The sequence below is a fragment of the Rutilus rutilus genome, assembly GCF_951802725.1.
Source record: "Rutilus rutilus genome assembly, chromosome: 22".
Classification (NCBI taxonomy): Eukaryota; Metazoa; Chordata; class Actinopteri; order Cypriniformes; family Leuciscidae; genus Rutilus; species Rutilus rutilus.
In genome coordinates, this window is record NC_140227.1 from 23,969,963 (window position 1) to 23,986,765 (window position 16,803).

Here is a 16,803-nt window from a genome sequence, read left to right on the forward strand (position 1 = left end):
CGAATTTTTTGAAAATCAGTCAATTGTTCACATATTTACTATTTTCTAAATGGTGAATGGCACATAGTGCACAATATGGAAAGGGAACTATTCAGACAGTGTAAGTATGCTTTCAATTGGGGCAAATTAAGTATGGTTTCACATTAGGGTTAATCGAATCGCCGCAGTGCGCACACAGCCTGCTCCGGTCCAGAGACACTATAGCAAAGAGTGGATCATATGCGCGAGTCAGTGCATACCAGAAAATGTATCAGACCCATTTGAATTCTGCACAGAAAGCTATATTTTAAAGAGGTATGGAGGAGATTAGGAAGAGAAACGGTTAGAGATTAGGAGGAAACTGCGGCTTTACCGAGCTGAACGGCTCTGATATAAACTAAACGCTATTGGCTATTTAAAAAAAGGGGAGGAGCTGTTCATTATGTCCAGCCCTGTCGCCCTGTTTCAGTAGAAATTACATCAACACACTGAATAATGCTGTGCATTTCAAGGCACTTCAGTGGGCCTTTAAAGATCAGATGATCAGACCAGTGTGTGATGTGAGAACAGAGTAGTGTGTGATCAATTATTTACCTGCTATTGACCTCTTCTCAGGTTAGTGTGTTTGCATGTGACTATACTATTGTTTAGGTCCAAATTTCTCCCCATAAATGAGATAATATGACAAAACTTTGTTTGAATTGATGTGAAGAAGTCACAAACCAAAACATCCTGATAAACCGATGACTGAATCCGAATGAAAGAGCAGAAAGTAGATTAAAGCTGTTAGGTTTAATGAGCAGGCATTAACTGTTTATTTTTCTGCCTCCTTTCTCTCTGTTTTTTTTTTTCTTCTGTCTTCCAGTATCCTGTCCTCCGTGGGGTCAGAATTAGACCTGCGGACATTGCGAGCAGTCAGAGTGTTGCGGCCACTAAAATTGGTGTCAGGAATTCCAAGTGAGTGTTCTTTCTGTCTGCATTGATCAATGTCTGACAGAGCTCTTTGTGCAACATGCAATAATGTCATTACTCTCCAGGCCTGCAGGTGGTGCTGAAGTCCATCATGAAGGCCATGATTCCACTTTTGCAAATTGGCGTGCTCTTATTTGTGGCCATCCTTATGTTTGCCATTATTGGCCTGGAGTTCTACATGGGCAAATTCCACCAAACATGCTACGACAATGTCACATGTAAGCTTTTCTCAAAGACAAAAGAAACTCAGTTGACCTTTGAATTGTATGCCTTTTACCAAAACCTGTGCATTTACATTATTCAGTTGAGATTTTTGACGAACAGCCCTGTGGTGCTCGAAGCTGTCCGGACTATTCGTTGTGTATGGGATACTGGATCGGGCCAAACTATGGCATCACACAGTTCGACAATGTCCTTTTTGCCGTGCTCACTGTTTTCCAGTGCATCACCATGGAGGGTTGGACGGACATGCTTTATTACGTAAGAGCAAAAGCCAATGATTTAACACTGATTCCATTTTTTAAAATTGGATCTAAATGACAATATTTGATAAATATTTGTGTATTACAGAGCAATGATGCCTTAGGGAGTTCATGGAACTGGATGTACTATGTTCCCCTCATCATCATAGGATCCTTCTTTATGCTTAATCTGGTGTTGGGTGTACTTTCAGGGTAATCTATCTATCTATCTATCTATCTATCTATCTATCTATCTATCTATCTATCTATCTATCTATCTATCTATCTATCTATCTATCTATCTATCTATCTATCTATCTATCTATTGCCTTGTGTGTCATCTATCAATCGGTCTATTGATTGTTCTTTTATTCATCTATATGTCTATTTATATCTATGTCTATCTGTTAAGATAGATAAGTTGCTAACTATATAGGTATCTTTCTGTCTGTCTCTTTTTATTTTTTCTTGTTTCACCCTAGCGAGTTTGCCAAAGAAAGAGAGCGTGTGGAGAACAGGAGTGAGTTCCTCAAGCTCAAACGTCAGCAGCAGATAGAGAGAGAACTCAATGGATATCTGGAATGGATCTGCAAAGCAGGTCTGTGCATAAAACACATAAACAAATGTATAGATATAAATTAATGTCGTGAATTATCTGCAGAATGTAACCATTAGTTTATACTGGTTTGGACCTGTTTGTGTTTTTGCATAAAGAAAATGCATCTAAAAATACTGGAAACGTAAGATTTTGTATACATCAAGCATTTTTCAATACTCTCTCTCTGTCTCTTTTTTTCAGAGGAGGTCATACTCGCTGAGGATGACAATGGCCCCGGTGACAGTATGAATGTTCCTGTTTTGTGCATGCTAAACAAAGTCACAGAATTTAAACATGCTATAATGTCTAAAATGCAGTAATAATTCACACTCCCTCAATGTGTTTTTGCCCAGGATCTCGTCGCAGGCCCACATTAAAGAAAAACAAAGCTGACCTTTTAAATCCAGAAGAAGGAGAGGACCACATGGGAGATGCAGTTGGTAAGAATCATTCAGATCATATAGGAAAGCAACTATGATTATTGAATGTTTCTTTAATTTGTAACACAGAGGAAGTGATCTGAATGTTGTCACAATGTTATGTCCGTATGTTCTCAGGGTCGCCTTTTGCTCGTGCGAGCATAAAGAGCGGGAAGGGTGACGGAACTCCGTTTAACAAGAAAGAGCGCCGTCTTCGCTTCTTCATTCGAAAGATTGTAAAGACTCAGGCGTTCTACTGGACCGTCCTCAGCCTGGTGGGACTCAACACACTGTGCGTGGCCGTCGTACACTACGATCAGCCCGAGCTACTGTCAGACTTCCTCTGTGAGTTGTTTGTTTGTACATTTGTTATAGTGGCAGACCTATTTTTGAATTTGGCCAGCATTATGTCCCATTGTTCATTTCACTCCTCAGATAGTTTTCGGTTTCCTCTACTTTTGCAGTCTGTTTTCTTTTATCCCACTTTCTGTCTTATCTCTCTTTCTCTTTTTCTCCAGATTATGCTGAGTTCATTTTCCTAGGCCTCTTTATGTCAGAGATGCTGATTAAGATGTACGGACTGGGGACGCGTCCTTATTTCCACTCCTCATTCAACTGTTTCGACTGTATCGTGAGTGCCCTTCTCTCTTGGCCCATTTAAAGTCTCACTTTCTCTCCCTTTCGCTTTTTTTTTATCTCTGCCTCTGTTTTTAACCTCCACAAGCCGCTGACCTACATTAGATGCAGACTTAAGTCCTTGTTGGCCAGTCCTTAGAGTGTTCCTTATTTGTTTTGGGATTTGACTGTGTACGTGTTTCAGGTCATCGTTGGCAGCATATTTGAGGTGTTCTGGGCCATGGTAAAGCCAGGGACGTCCTTTGGAATCAGCGTGTTACGAGCTCTCCGACTGCTTAGGATCTTCAAAGTCACCAAGTGCGTTCTGTTGCTTTCATTCAATCTCTGAGTCACCCATCACCCGTCATTTTTTTGATTTTTGTGTTGTCCCCCTCTTGAGATTTGAACCAAGAACAAGATTACACTGCTCTTCATGTCTTCAGTTGGGGTTTGTTTAGATTAAAGGAATAGTTCAAGCAAAAATTGTTTTCTCATCCTCAAGTCTCCAAACTTCTTTTAACATGGAATACAAAAAGAGATCATGCTCTTTTCCATACAATGAAATTCATTGGAAACTGCAAGCACCAAATCAAATATATTCCACATCTTCTAAAGCCATATGATGGATTTGTCCGAAGAAAATACTGGAATTTAAGCCATTTGTCAATCTTGAGTTTGAAGCAACGTCAGGGGAATAAATGATATTCGAATTTTAGTGTTTACTATATTTCTTCCTCTGTCTCTCTGTCTTTTTCAGATACTGGGCGTCTTTGCGTAATCTGGTAGTGTCTCTTATGAACTCCATGAAGTCCATTATCAGTTTACTTTTCCTTCTCTTCCTCTTCATCGTGGTCTTTGCTCTTCTCGGCATGCAGCTGTTCGGTGGACAGTCAGTATAGATCTACGTTTCGTTGCCAACTCTCTTAATCAGTTTCTCAGTTATATACAGACAACCAATTATTATGCATAGCATGTTATCATTGTAAAAGTCCATTTGATGTTTTTTTCTATTTTTTGCCAGGTTTAACTTTGAGCAAGGCACTCCTCCCACAAACTTTGATACTTTCCCTGCTGCCATTATGACAGTGTTTCAGGTAGGTTATGTTAGCTTGACAATAGCTTCCAAAACCTTGCAATCTGCCTACATATACAGCATTCTAAGGCACGTACAGATATAGAAAATAGCTAATTGCATTTTATGTGATAAATTTGACCATGTTTGTGTGTTTCAAGAGCACCTGTTTATATAGTATATATATGTTTATATAGATTCTAACAGGAGAGGATTGGAACGTGGTGATGTATGATGGCATTGAGTCTCAGGGAGGGGTGGACAAAGGAATGATCTTCTCCGTATTCTTCATTGTCCTCACACTCTTTGGCAACTGTATCCTTCATAATCATATACAAACAAGCATTTTCGTTACTACATAACGGGTTGGTACATTTTTATTTTTTGAAAAAAGTCATCACCATGTACGCATTTATTTGATAAAAAATACAGTAGAAACAGTAATATTGTGAATTATTATTATTATTATTTATTTTAATATATTTTAAAATGTTATTTATATCTGTGATGACAGCTGAATTTTCCGCTGCCATTACTCTTGTCTTCAGTGTCACATGATCCTTCAGAAATCATGCTGATTTGGTGCTCAAGAAACATTTCTTATTATTATCAATGTTGAAAACTGCTTTTATTATTTACCATAATTATTTTTTTCAGGAATCTTTGGTGAGTAGAAAGTGTTGGAACAGTATTTATTTGAAATAAATATTTATAGGACTTTTTTAAGTCTACCTACATGATGTGAACTGATGAATTGGCAGTTATTGTAAGGCAAGGCAAGTTTATTTATATAGCACATTTCATACACTATGGCAATTCAGAGTGCTTTACATAGAGAGGAATAAAAATAATCACAAAATAAAGGCAAGGAAAATTCAAACAGTTATTCAAAAAGGAATTATAATAATCACACTATAGCAATTCAAAGAGCTTTGCACAGAAAATAGACGCAAAATAAAAGCAGCGGAAATTAAAACAGTTATAAAAGGAATTGGTACAGTACTCATTCAATAAAAGCACAGCTAAACAGATGTGTTTTGAGTCTGGATTTGAAGGTGACTACTGTAGGAGCACATCTGATCTCTTCTGGAAGCTGGTTCCAGCATAATAGCTAAAAGCGGACTCGCCATGCTTAGAGTGAACCCTTGGTATTTTTAGTTGATGTGATCCTAATGATGGGTTTATATTCAGTGAGCATATCTGCAATATATTGAGGTCCTAGGCCATTGAATGATTTATATACCAGTAATAATACTTTAAAATCAATCCTAAATCTAACTGGGAGCCAGTGTAAAGTCCTGAGGACTGGTGTGATATGTTCATATTTTCTGGTTCTGCACAGAATCCTGGCGGCAGCGTTCTGTATGAGCTGCAACTGTCTTATGGTCTTTTTGGGAAGGCCAGTGAGGAGTCCATTACAATAATCCACCCTGCTGGTGATGCAAGCGTCACCAGCATCTAATTCTTGCAATATTTTTGAGATGATAGTATGCTGATTTAGTTATTGCTTTGACATGACTACTGAAACTAAGGTCTGACTCCAGAATCACACCTAGCGTCAAGGTATGCGTTCACCTTGAGAACTTCATCTTTGTTTCCAAACGCAGTGACTTCAGTTTTGTCTTTGTCTAGCTGAAGAAAATTTTGGCACATTCAATTGACTTCATCAATGCATTGGCACAGGGAGTCAATGGGGCTGTAGTCGTTAGGCGATAGGGCTAAGTAAGAGCTGTGTGTCATCTGCAGTGGAATATCTGTAACTGAACTTTGGATTAGGGATGTCACAAGATAAGATATTTGTCAATGATGCTCAGGATCTGTTACGCACCAAATCTACCATCGTCTTGTCAGTCATCTCTCTTTACTCTCATCACGTGATAAGTGAAATCTGACACAGTGTCTATGACAAACTTTGTAAAACACAACTACTGTCTGTTGTTTCTTAACCCTGTCCTCTCAGACACACTACTGAATGTATTCTTGGCTATCGCTGTGGACAACCTGGCCAATGCTCAGGAACTAACTAAGGTGAAACACAATTTCTCTGTCTCAGATTCACCATTCATGTAAATTTCTCTCCAGAACCATTTAGCTAATTTTTAGATGCTATGCAGTGGTTAGCGGCTGTCACTACTGAACTTTTTTTATTTAATGTTTTATTTTATAGGATGAACAACAAGAAGAGGAGGCCACATCACAAAAGCTTGCTCTCCAGAAAGCAAAAGAAGTGGCAGAAGTGAGCCCACTGTCTGCTGCCAACCTCTCTATTTCTGCGTGAGTTACTCTACACACTAAAAATCCACACCTTTACAAATACGAGTACACACACAAATTTGCCTAGCTGTCTATATGGGTATGTTTCTTTTAACTTCTACTTTTCTTAAAGGTGAATTGCAAAAATAATGACTGCCGTGGATCAAACAATCAGAATTCAGGGGACAAATTTTGCCAATGTTGTGCTCAAAAGTAATAGCTTGGTCAGAGATATACACACACACCATAGCAATGAAGCCATACCCAGTTTTTCATAAATATTCATGATCAAAAGGTGAAATTCTTACAAGACACCTCTGACACTCAATGACTCGTAAATACCATGAATAGGCATATATATGCAAATGAGTCATAATACACTTGCACATTAATGTGACAAACTGACATAATATAGTACACTTCAACTTTATTACTGTAAGAGGCCTTGTCTTATGTCACAGGAATTTAATCTGGTACCGTAAGCTAGTTTAAATGCTTAAAGCCTAGCTTAACTGAGTTTAGCCCTATCAGCTTAACTTTATCATCTTGTTTGAGTAAATCCACTCTAATTCACTTTCCAGCAGACCTGCTTGATCATATAGTATGAAACCCCCTTAGGACCATTTATGTTTTTGTTTTGTTAAGCAGGGATGCAAACAGCGCGCTTTTCGGCGCATCCCGCTTTTTTCACGTCAGTTTGGGTGACTTGGGTCTGAGAGGGTCTGATTATAATTTCACAAAGTCATCTGAAGCCATTCCATAGCTTAATGTGAGGGACAGAAGTCTATTTACATCATTAAATTAAAGTTTACGGAAACTCGTTTTCCCTCCTCTGCGGCTGTCAATCATTCTCCATTCAGTATTCAAACAGCGCGCGCGCCTCGTCCGGTGGTGGATGCACGGTAAAACTCTCTCCAATATGATATATTCACGTTATAATGTGAACTTTTAAATGCGCAGCGCTGCACACTGTGATTCCATGTTGCTTTGAGCACATCATTCTGCACCCGCGATGCACATACGCGCTTTGTGCGCTCTGTTTTGAAGCGTTTCATATTTTCAAGGTTTTGCGCAATAAAAGATTATTAAAAGCCTATATTTTTATACCTAGCCTTCACAATACATTTAAAATAAGCATAATTTAATTGTATATTATTTCTGTGTAGTGTAGGCTATAGAAATATATACACTTCTGAATTCTTGACATTCATATATAAATATAAAATTGTGAAATGTATGATTGCCTGATTGAATTTTATAAGAGTACTAATAGTAATTTGTTTTTATTAACATGTTTAGATTTGATCAAATTACTGTGCAGATTTTCTCAAGAATTACTTTTTGCTGCTGATTTATACACTTACTAAGTTGAATAAAAATACATAATACATTTATGTAATATTTAAAGGTGTTAACTGTAAAACTGCAAAATGATAACTTAAATTCATCACAATTATGTAAGTATCTGGATATTTGCCGCGGGGCGAGAGCTTCGATAACCTCTCTCTTTTTTGACCAGACATGTGTTTGCATCCCTGGTTAAGGGATAGTTCACCCAAAAATGGAAATATTTGTCATTTACAACTTTATGTTGTCCCAAATCCATAATTATGACTTTGTTTTATTGCAAAGAACACAAAAAATTGATATTTTACAGCTGCTCTTTTCCTTGTGTTTGTAATGCAGACAGTGAACAGTGGCTGCCAAACCCCCAAAATAGACCAAAATAATACCAATAAAGAAAAATACCATGAAAATACATATGACTATATAAGTCTTTTGAAGGCATGCCTCAGACCACATATTATGAGTTAAATTTGCAGTTGAACTACCGTTGTGTGTGTGGTATCTGTTTGTGACGTGGGTTTTTCTATAAGGTGTTTGGTTCCTCATTAAATTCTTCATTCAGTTACTAAAAATGGTCAATAATGTTTTCATTTTTTTGTGTGTGCGTGTATGTGTGTGTGTTATAATCAACTAACACTTACACTATGACCTAACCAGGCATGATGCGACAAGTTTTCTGTGATAAAATTTGTCTTTCCACAGAAGTAAAATGCTGAACATCGTGAAACAATCAAGCAGAACATATTTGATGTTTTAACACCGTTACATGGAGATTTAAGACCAATGAGATTTTACTGTTGTCACTTTATTGTGTCTGATTAGGACATGGTTACACATTTATAGTGAAAATATACATTTAGTCTATTTATTTTTGTTTAATAAATAAATATGTTAATAACTTGACTGTGGTTAGTCAGATAAGTTTAAGGATAGCTTGACACAAACCTGGAATTTGGAATAGTTAGTCTGCCAGCTAGCAGGTTTGAGAAGTTTTATATTTTCCTTATTTTAAAAAGCGTGAAATTCCTGGTTTATGCCAAGTCATCCCTAAACATGTTTGACTAACCAAACAAGTTACCTTCAGTGAACGGGACCCTGTGAGGCCTGTTCGCTTTGTCAGCTGTTTTCTGTGATAGTTGTGGCAGCGTTGTTTTTATGTTCCTTGTTTCACCCCCCTCTCCTCAGAGTTACAGTAAAATCTGAACGTATCGATGCCACAGACAGTTTACTGGACTGGTATTTATTTATTTACTTACTCATTTTTTTGTTCTGTATCCCTTTTTCTTTTGCTTTCTGCCTCCCTCATGTTTTGTATGGGTGTTTTTTTATGTTACCTGCTGCTGTAGCTGCAGTCTTGTGTTGTAGCACTGAGGCTGAGGTATCATTGGCTGTGATAACACACTGTCTCCTCCACAGCAGCATTGCAAGCACAGGGCTGCTTGTATCGCTGTTTTGGTCTCGATCCATCTCTGCCTTCCTCTCTCAGTCTGTCTGTCTGAACATGTCTCAGTGCTCAATGCTATTGTTCAGTATGCCCCCCCCCCTTCCCCTCCCCCTCCCCTTCACAGAATTCATGAGCCACATCCATGTTCTCTTGCTGGGGACTAAGGGACACTATCATTTCCTTCCACCCTGGGTCATTGCTCATAGGTGCTTTAGGGGAGGAAAACTTAGGCATTTCTTCCTCCCTTGGTTAAAATCATTCTCTGTTTCTGTCTGTCTCTATTTCTTCACTCTGTAGTAAAGAGCAGCAGAAGAACTCAAAAGGTTCTAAGTCAGTGTGGGAGCAGCGCACAAGCGAGATTCGCAGACAGAACCTGATGACCAGCAGAGAGGCACTTTACAATGAACTCGATGCAGAAGATCACTGGAAGGTCAGAGACAATTCATAGATCCCGAACGAAGAGTGATGATGTTGTGATGATGACGTTTTTGTTTTTAGAAAGAAAGAAAGAAAGAAAAAGTTTCATTCAATTATTCAATTATTACATTTTTATTAGGCAAGGATACTTTCATTTGATTGAAATGACAGTAAAGACTTTAACATTGTTACAAAATTCCATTTCAAATAAATACTGTTCTTTTGAACTTTCTATTCATCAAAGAATCCTGAAAAAAAAGTACGGATTACGGTTTCCACAACAACAACAACAAAAAAAGCAGCACAACTGTTTTCAGCAAGTCAGCATATTGAATGATTTCTAGGGCTGTCCCCGACTATGGATTTTCATAGTCGAATCAGAATCGTCATGTCTTGCCTATAGTCGACTAATAGTCGAATCATGTGTATGGGGGCGGGGCTTTAACGTTTCAAAGCCGCGATGTACAGAAAATCACACAAAGATATAGAAGAAAATGTTTTAAAAACATTTTGGATCAATAAAACTAAGAAATAACATAACTCCAGAAAGGCCACACGGCAGACAGAATTTGCATTTCACATGCAAATCAAATTAAATCGGCTAAATTACCTGTGCGAGCAGGCCAGCCTACAGCACAACATCGATGCACCGAAAAAATAAACAATTAATTTACTAAAATTAAATTAGAACAGAATAGGCCTATACCTTTATAATAAATAAAAAATACAAAACGAAATAAATTAGAATCAAGTCACAAGATGAGGAGCAAATGTGTGCAAAATGTCTAAAGTGCAGGGGAACATAAACACAAGCCACAAATAGTTAGATTAGATAACCCTGACAGATTAATAAATAAAATAAAAATAAAGAAATTATTAAAATAACGATAGTAGCCAGAATTTTCAACTTTGTCTTTTTAACTGCAGAAACAACAATAAATGCTAAACTGGAGGCCGTCTTTTTAGCTAAAAATGTTCACAGCATCCAAAAATCAAATCACTGAATTGAAATCACTTGTACCCTACCTGATCGAGAGAACAAACCAGTCTGTGTCCGTTGGAGTCTTTTCAAATTGTGCGCGCGGATAAAATACATTCTAACGTGAAACCCAGTCTATGCGTGAAACGTGTTAACGTTGGCCGGCAGAAGTGCGATAATGGTTTTCCTGATGCTAAATCCAGCCTTGGAGAATATCCTTTCTGATGGTGTACATCCACACTTTAGATTTTCTTATCCCAGACATTGTTAAAGATTTAAATCCTTGCCGCGAAGACGCTCCTCTGTCGGTCACGGATCGAAAGTGAAACTTAAATCTGTCACGGGGTGTTTGGATTTATTCACGCACGTTAAAAAATATTTATTAAAAGCTTCTTTCTTTGCACATTTTTATATACAGCATTATCATAATAGGCTGAATATTAACGTATTGACATAAAAGCTAGTTCTATGTGAAATTGAGCGCCCTCATATAGCCAAAGGGGCATGATCCTCGTTTCATAACACCTCTGCGAAGATTCGACCATGAGATCAGTAGTCGAATCAGGCTCCTCCTATCGAAGCATCGAATCTTCGACTATTCGGGGTCACCCCTAATGATTTCTGAAGGATCATGTGACACTAAAGATTGAAGTAATGACTGCAAAAAATATACATTAAAATAGAAAACAGTCATTTTAAATTGTTATAAAACTTTAATTCTTGCCAACCCATAACTTTTGAACAGTAACACCAATTAAAACACAGTTAAGTGTAATCTTTAGCAAATCTCAGAATATCCATTTATCATGCTGTACGTTATAATGTTGTGTAAATTCATTTGCAGCATTTAAATGATTAACTTTGGTTTTTAGTGTTTTATTTAACTTATTTAGTTAAAATAGCTTATTTAGACAAAATAATATTGAATTTTAACATTATATGTAAATAATTATTTCATATTATTGACCATTATTCTAATATCGGTGCTTTCCCAGTTCACAATAAAACTGGTTTTGTAACATATTACTGTAAATGGGTCCATTTTGATTTAATGTTTACCACTCTTTTTCTTAGGAAAGTAAAAATGTTTAATTGATCAAATCTGCTTTTGTATCTCTAGATGAACTACCGCAACCGTCCTGACATGAAGACCCACTTGGACCGCCCACTAGTTGTTAATCCTCAGGAGAACCGCAACAACAATACCAACAAGCCCCGACCGGGTGAACCAAACCCCCAGGAGCTGAACCAGCAGAGGAGTGAAGAATACTTGCAGCACCAGCCCCGATACCACCATCATCACGGTCATCATCATCACCACCACCACCACCACACCCACTCCAGCCGCCAGTCCCTACACCACCCAGAGCTGGGGGACGCAGGGTGCGAATATGCCCAGAGAGGAGGCGAGGACGTGGAGGGCGCAGGCGAGCACAGGCGCCCCCGACACCACCAGCACAGAAGGGTGAGGGATGAAGATGGAGCAGAAAGAGGGAGGAGACACAGAGAACACCACAGCAGAGGAGAGACAGGAGGAGAAGGGGAGGAGGGCCAAGAGAAGAGGCAGAGGAGGCATCGCCATGGAAACCATGGGGATGGAGATGGAAGGAGGGATAGGGATCGGAGTCGACAGCATCAAGCTAGACAGTGAGTGTGCTAAATTTGTGTAACTGTGTTCGTTTGAAACTGCACAGGAACTGGATGAATTGAATTGAATCAGTGAATCATCATTTTGTTCAGTGAATCATTTACAAGAATCATCTAAATGAATCGACTGAAATAAATCTTTGAACAATTATAAAACTAAAATAGAAATAAAAATAAATAAAACTTTATATACATATATTTAAACATATATATATATATATATATATATAATACAACAGCTAATAACAATGACAAAACAAAATTACAAAATTACTGACTAAAATGAAAACAGAAATGATAAAAAATTAATATGACTTGAAAATATTAATAAAAACTATAATATATGAATGATACTAAAATAATTATAAACGAATAATTCTAAATCTAAGCAGCTAATTACAGTATAACTGTTGTTTCAGCTGTTAACCTGTCTTCCCCTGTTTTTATCTATTTATTTATTTTCAGAGAGTCTAGTTTATCGTTGGCTCGTCCAATTCAGCCAGGTCTATCTCACACGGAGAGCCAGTACAGTGAGGATCTGGACAACCTGCGAAACAGCAGCAAGATGGCCATCCATGACCCTGATCCTGATCTTTATGACCCCTACTGTGACCCAGAGCAGGCTAATAATCTGCTGAACCTGCGTGGACCAGATCTCCATGACAGCAGTCTCATTCTGACAGACTCCACCAAAACCCCCAGCAAACTCGACCACACTGCCATAGATATGCCCCCGATTTACCCCTCACTCAACGCCAAGTTACAAGGTGAAGGATGTGCATGTGTGATTACAGAAAACTTTTGGAGGATTCACTTTTAAACTTTTAACAGGATGGTTTAACCAAAAATGAAAATACTGTCATAATTGACTCACCCTCATATCTTTCCAAGCCTATATGCCTTTTTTTTCTTCTGTAAAACACAAAAGAAGATATTTTGATAAATAATAATATTTAGATACGTTTTTTTAATATTCATTCAATACAAATCAATAGTCCAGTGTTGTTTTGACCCCATTGACTTACATTGTATGCGCAAAAAACAGTTTATAACAGTTTTATAACCACATGAGGGTGAGTACATATTAAAAAAAAAAAATGTGTGTGAACTTTTTTATGTAAATCTTAGGCCCAAATCTATACACCTTTGTTCACATTTTATTGCATTGATTTTAAAAAGAAAAACTGAATTTAAATGTGGTCAAATGTGTTAAATGTAGCTTGAGATTGGTTGCTGAAATATACAAAATTGCACACCATTTTTTTATTATTTTTAAATAGAGAAATTGCAATTATAAAAAAAATTGCAGTTCAATCATGACGACTTTCGAAATAGTTTTAGCATGTTCATGCTTATGGCAATGTTAATGTATTTGGTCTTGGACTAGATCTGCTACACTGCTGCTGTTGATTATTGCTGCTGCTGCAGAGCAAGTATGGACTTGGTACTGCCAATAGATATTCTAAGGGCACAGATTCTGTGCAAGCCTATCTATAAGTGACATTATGCATTTATGGTCAGACAATTATTCATGTTTAAAAGCTGATGTTGGACTGTTTTATACTTGATTATGTTTGTGGATTTCTGAGCATTTCTTTCTTCCCACATTCCCTTCATTGTGCAGTAAACAAAAATGCCAACACAGAACCGGCTAAAGAAGGAGAGAAGAAAGAAGAGGAAGAAGACAATGGTGGCGACGAAGACGGACCCAAACCCATTCCCCCATTCAGTTCCTGTTTCATTCTATCCACAACCAACCCGTAAGTGTGTGTTCAAGTGTGTAAGTGCATGTGTGCAAAGTAAATTTTACTTATCATAACCAATGTGGGTTTTCAGGTTCCGGAGATGCTGTCACTACATACTGACGCTACGTTATTTCGAGATGTGTATTCTGTCAGTCATCGCTATGAGCAGTATTGCATTAGCGGCTGAAGATCCCGTATCGCCAGAATCACCTCGAAACAACGTAAGACTAATGTTCTGAATATTTTTTGTGTTGAAACTTTCTAACCTTCTAGAAGTAATGTTCTGCCTACTTGAAAATACCACCAACCAGAACAATTTTAGGCGTTCAACATACAGCAATGTGGTAGCTAGCTATGTATTATAAGTTTTAGAAGAGATCTTAACATTAGCCGCGTTTCCACTGCCGGGCCTAAAGCGGGCGTGCTAGTGCGTGCCAGGGCCAGTCGTGTTTCCACTGTCACTTCCGGGGCTTCCTCGGGCCTCATCAGGGCTTCCTCAGGGCCAACGGCCAGGGTTTTCTGGCCCGACGAATACCTTGGTCCAAAGCGGGCCAACTCGGGCTAGAGGAGTGGTTACGAACAGAAGCGAAGTTTACCTGAGCCGGGAGACGGCAGCGCCAGATGACTTCATATACCAGCTAACATCAGCATTAAAGACTTTCAAAATCATTTACCTCAAATGTCACTTTCATGTTTGAATGCCTTCTGTTTGTGATCCGATGTGGATTCTGATCACCGTATAAGGTAGAAATATTTATACGCGATGCAAAAGACTATGCACGCTAACCATTACCATAGTAAACATGGGAAATATGAACGCTTGAAGAAATCAGACAAATCATAAAGGCTATCACAATCAAGGTTTTATTTTTTAATCTGTCAGTAGCCTACTGTCATACTAGTCTCTTTATACCGGACTATCATAAAATAAAGCAACTTTTTTTCGGGAGCTTCCTCTGTTTCTCTGACTGAAAATATAACTGTAGCCTATAGCCTACTGGGAGAGAGTGCTAAAGCTCCTCAGGTCGTATTTTTGGTGGCATATTTGTAGAAATTATCATTCTTTATAAATGTGATGTAAATACAGTATGTCCTGTAACTACAAATAAACAGAAACAGACGCGGCAGAATAAGTAAGTCTGTCCTCTTTCTTTTTTGAAATAGACCTAATGGTAAACCACTTTATTTCTGATTTTGACACAGATTAATTCATTATGATCAATGTATCACTTTGTATTGTAAACCTGTGGTAAAACATCGATTCTTGGTTTTTAAATATTCAAGTAAACGGTCACTTTTATCATGTTTGTTTTGCGATCTCGCCGTTTCCAGTAATTTCTTTCTGATTAGTTTTCATTTGTTGGTGAAATGATGGGTTTGTGTGACGTTGTTCCAGAGAGGCGTGTTACGAGCGTGTTTTAGTGAAGCGCAGTGGAGCTTCTGGCCAGACAGTGGAAACGCAGTGTGGTTTTGGGCTCGGTGCTACAGGCCCGGGGCTTTTAGCCCGGCACGGCCCGTTTAAAGCCCTGGCTCACACTGGCCCGACAGTGGAAACGCGGCTACTGTCTCAAGCTGTGCTTTCAAATAAATCTTCTTTCACAATTAAATCTTTTTAATAGGAATTTTTATGAAGTGTTTTTTGCCCATATTGAAACTACAATTAGCAATCAGAAATATTTTAGATGTTTGACATCTGCAGTGTTTTGAACCAATGAGATTTCACTGTGGGCGGGACAACACGAGCAACCAACAGCTAGTCCTAACAGCTAGTTTGGACAAAACTCAGATTTAAATGGATTTGATGTGATTTGTGTTGGTTGTTTTGTTCTCGTATAGACTGTATTTGATGGCAAACATTTTCAATACATTTGCTTCTTTTTTCCAGGTTTTGCGTTACTTTGACTATGTATTCACGGGTGTTTTCACCTTTGAGATGCTCATCAAGGTAAAGTGTGCACGAGATGATTTCTGCGGTGGCTTTTTAGCGTGTCATTTTATCTATTTGCTTTAATCCTGTGCTCTGTGTTTCAGATGGTGGTGTTAGGCTTGGTTTTGCATGAGGGCTCATATTTTCGTGACCTCTGGAACTTTCTGGACTTTGTAGTGGTTAGTGGTGCCCTGGTAGCCTTTGCCTTCACGTAAGTGCCCTTTGCTCCACCACTTCCTGCCCCACAGTGCTGCCTGCTGCCTCTTATCTTCTCTTCTGCCACCCTGTTGCCCCACTGCCACCTTGGAGTCTCTTTAATACTTTCTGCCACTTTCTCTCTTGGTCTCTTTCTCTGTTTTTCTCCTGTCAGCAATGCATGGTCTTCTTCTCAGCTCTCTATTACTATTTATTTATTTTTTGGTCACTTTGCATTCTGTCTCACTCAATCAGACACGAAGATGAAGGTCTTTCTCTCTTTACACACACTCACGCTCACACAAACAATCACTTTCTGGCAGGACTGGCCTGTCTATCTCTATATTTTCTCTTTGACCAATGAGCTCCCCCAGCTTTCTTCTTGGCTTCAGCCCTATTTCTTTCCCATTCAACTCCTGCCATTAGTTCTATGTGATGCACACAAACTTTTTCCCTCCATGATACTGTGTGTCCGACACTTCTGTTTGCCTGTCTGTCTTTCGTCCCTCACCATTCATCTTTTATCTCATCTCACACTCTGTCCTTCCTCCTGGTGCAAAAACAACTTTTCTTTGTTTCCTCCTTTAACCAAGACTTTCAATCAATCCATAAACATTCTCTGAAACAACTCCAGTCAAAACCAACAAATGCACAAATGGGATCTTAGTGAAATTATCCAAATTGAGCAAATGGAGAATTCTGCTCAAATCTCAGATATAAGTCCCCACTAATC

General features: G+C 38.4%; 1 protein-coding gene across 7 annotated transcripts in view; it reads left to right on the forward strand.

Moving 5' to 3' along the window:
* Positions 1 to 16,803, forward strand: part of cacna1ab (calcium channel, voltage-dependent, P/Q type, alpha 1A subunit, b) — a 77,788-nt gene that overhangs the window by 14,921 nt on the left and 46,064 nt on the right. For 6 of the 7 annotated variants that reach the window (XM_084394985.1, XM_084394991.1, XM_084394987.1 and 3 more), the window contains exons 3-25: positions 845 to 936; positions 1,017 to 1,169; positions 1,256 to 1,431; positions 1,522 to 1,625; positions 1,895 to 2,010; positions 2,212 to 2,253; positions 2,364 to 2,450; positions 2,568 to 2,774; positions 2,948 to 3,060; positions 3,250 to 3,362; positions 3,802 to 3,933; positions 4,066 to 4,138; positions 4,314 to 4,431; positions 6,077 to 6,144; positions 6,284 to 6,390; positions 8,902 to 8,952; positions 9,458 to 9,590; positions 11,677 to 12,203; positions 12,669 to 12,970; positions 13,828 to 13,963; positions 14,040 to 14,169; positions 15,834 to 15,893; positions 15,980 to 16,086. In XM_084394985.1, the coding sequence (XP_084251111.1) occupies positions 845 to 936; positions 1,017 to 1,169; positions 1,256 to 1,431; positions 1,522 to 1,625; positions 1,895 to 2,010; positions 2,212 to 2,253; positions 2,364 to 2,450; positions 2,568 to 2,774; positions 2,948 to 3,060; positions 3,250 to 3,362; positions 3,802 to 3,933; positions 4,066 to 4,138; positions 4,314 to 4,431; positions 6,077 to 6,144; positions 6,284 to 6,390; positions 8,902 to 8,952; positions 9,458 to 9,590; positions 11,677 to 12,203; positions 12,669 to 12,970; positions 13,828 to 13,963; positions 14,040 to 14,169; positions 15,834 to 15,893; positions 15,980 to 16,086 (3,147 nt within the window). The remainder of the gene's footprint in view (positions 1 to 844; positions 937 to 1,016; positions 1,170 to 1,255; positions 1,432 to 1,521; positions 1,626 to 1,894; positions 2,011 to 2,211; positions 2,254 to 2,363; positions 2,451 to 2,567; positions 2,775 to 2,947; positions 3,061 to 3,249; positions 3,363 to 3,801; positions 3,934 to 4,065; positions 4,139 to 4,313; positions 4,432 to 6,076; positions 6,145 to 6,283; positions 6,391 to 8,901; positions 8,953 to 9,457; positions 9,591 to 11,676; positions 12,204 to 12,668; positions 12,971 to 13,827; positions 13,964 to 14,039; positions 14,170 to 15,833; positions 15,894 to 15,979; positions 16,087 to 16,803) is intronic. The other variant, XM_084394989.1, reaches the window with a different exon arrangement.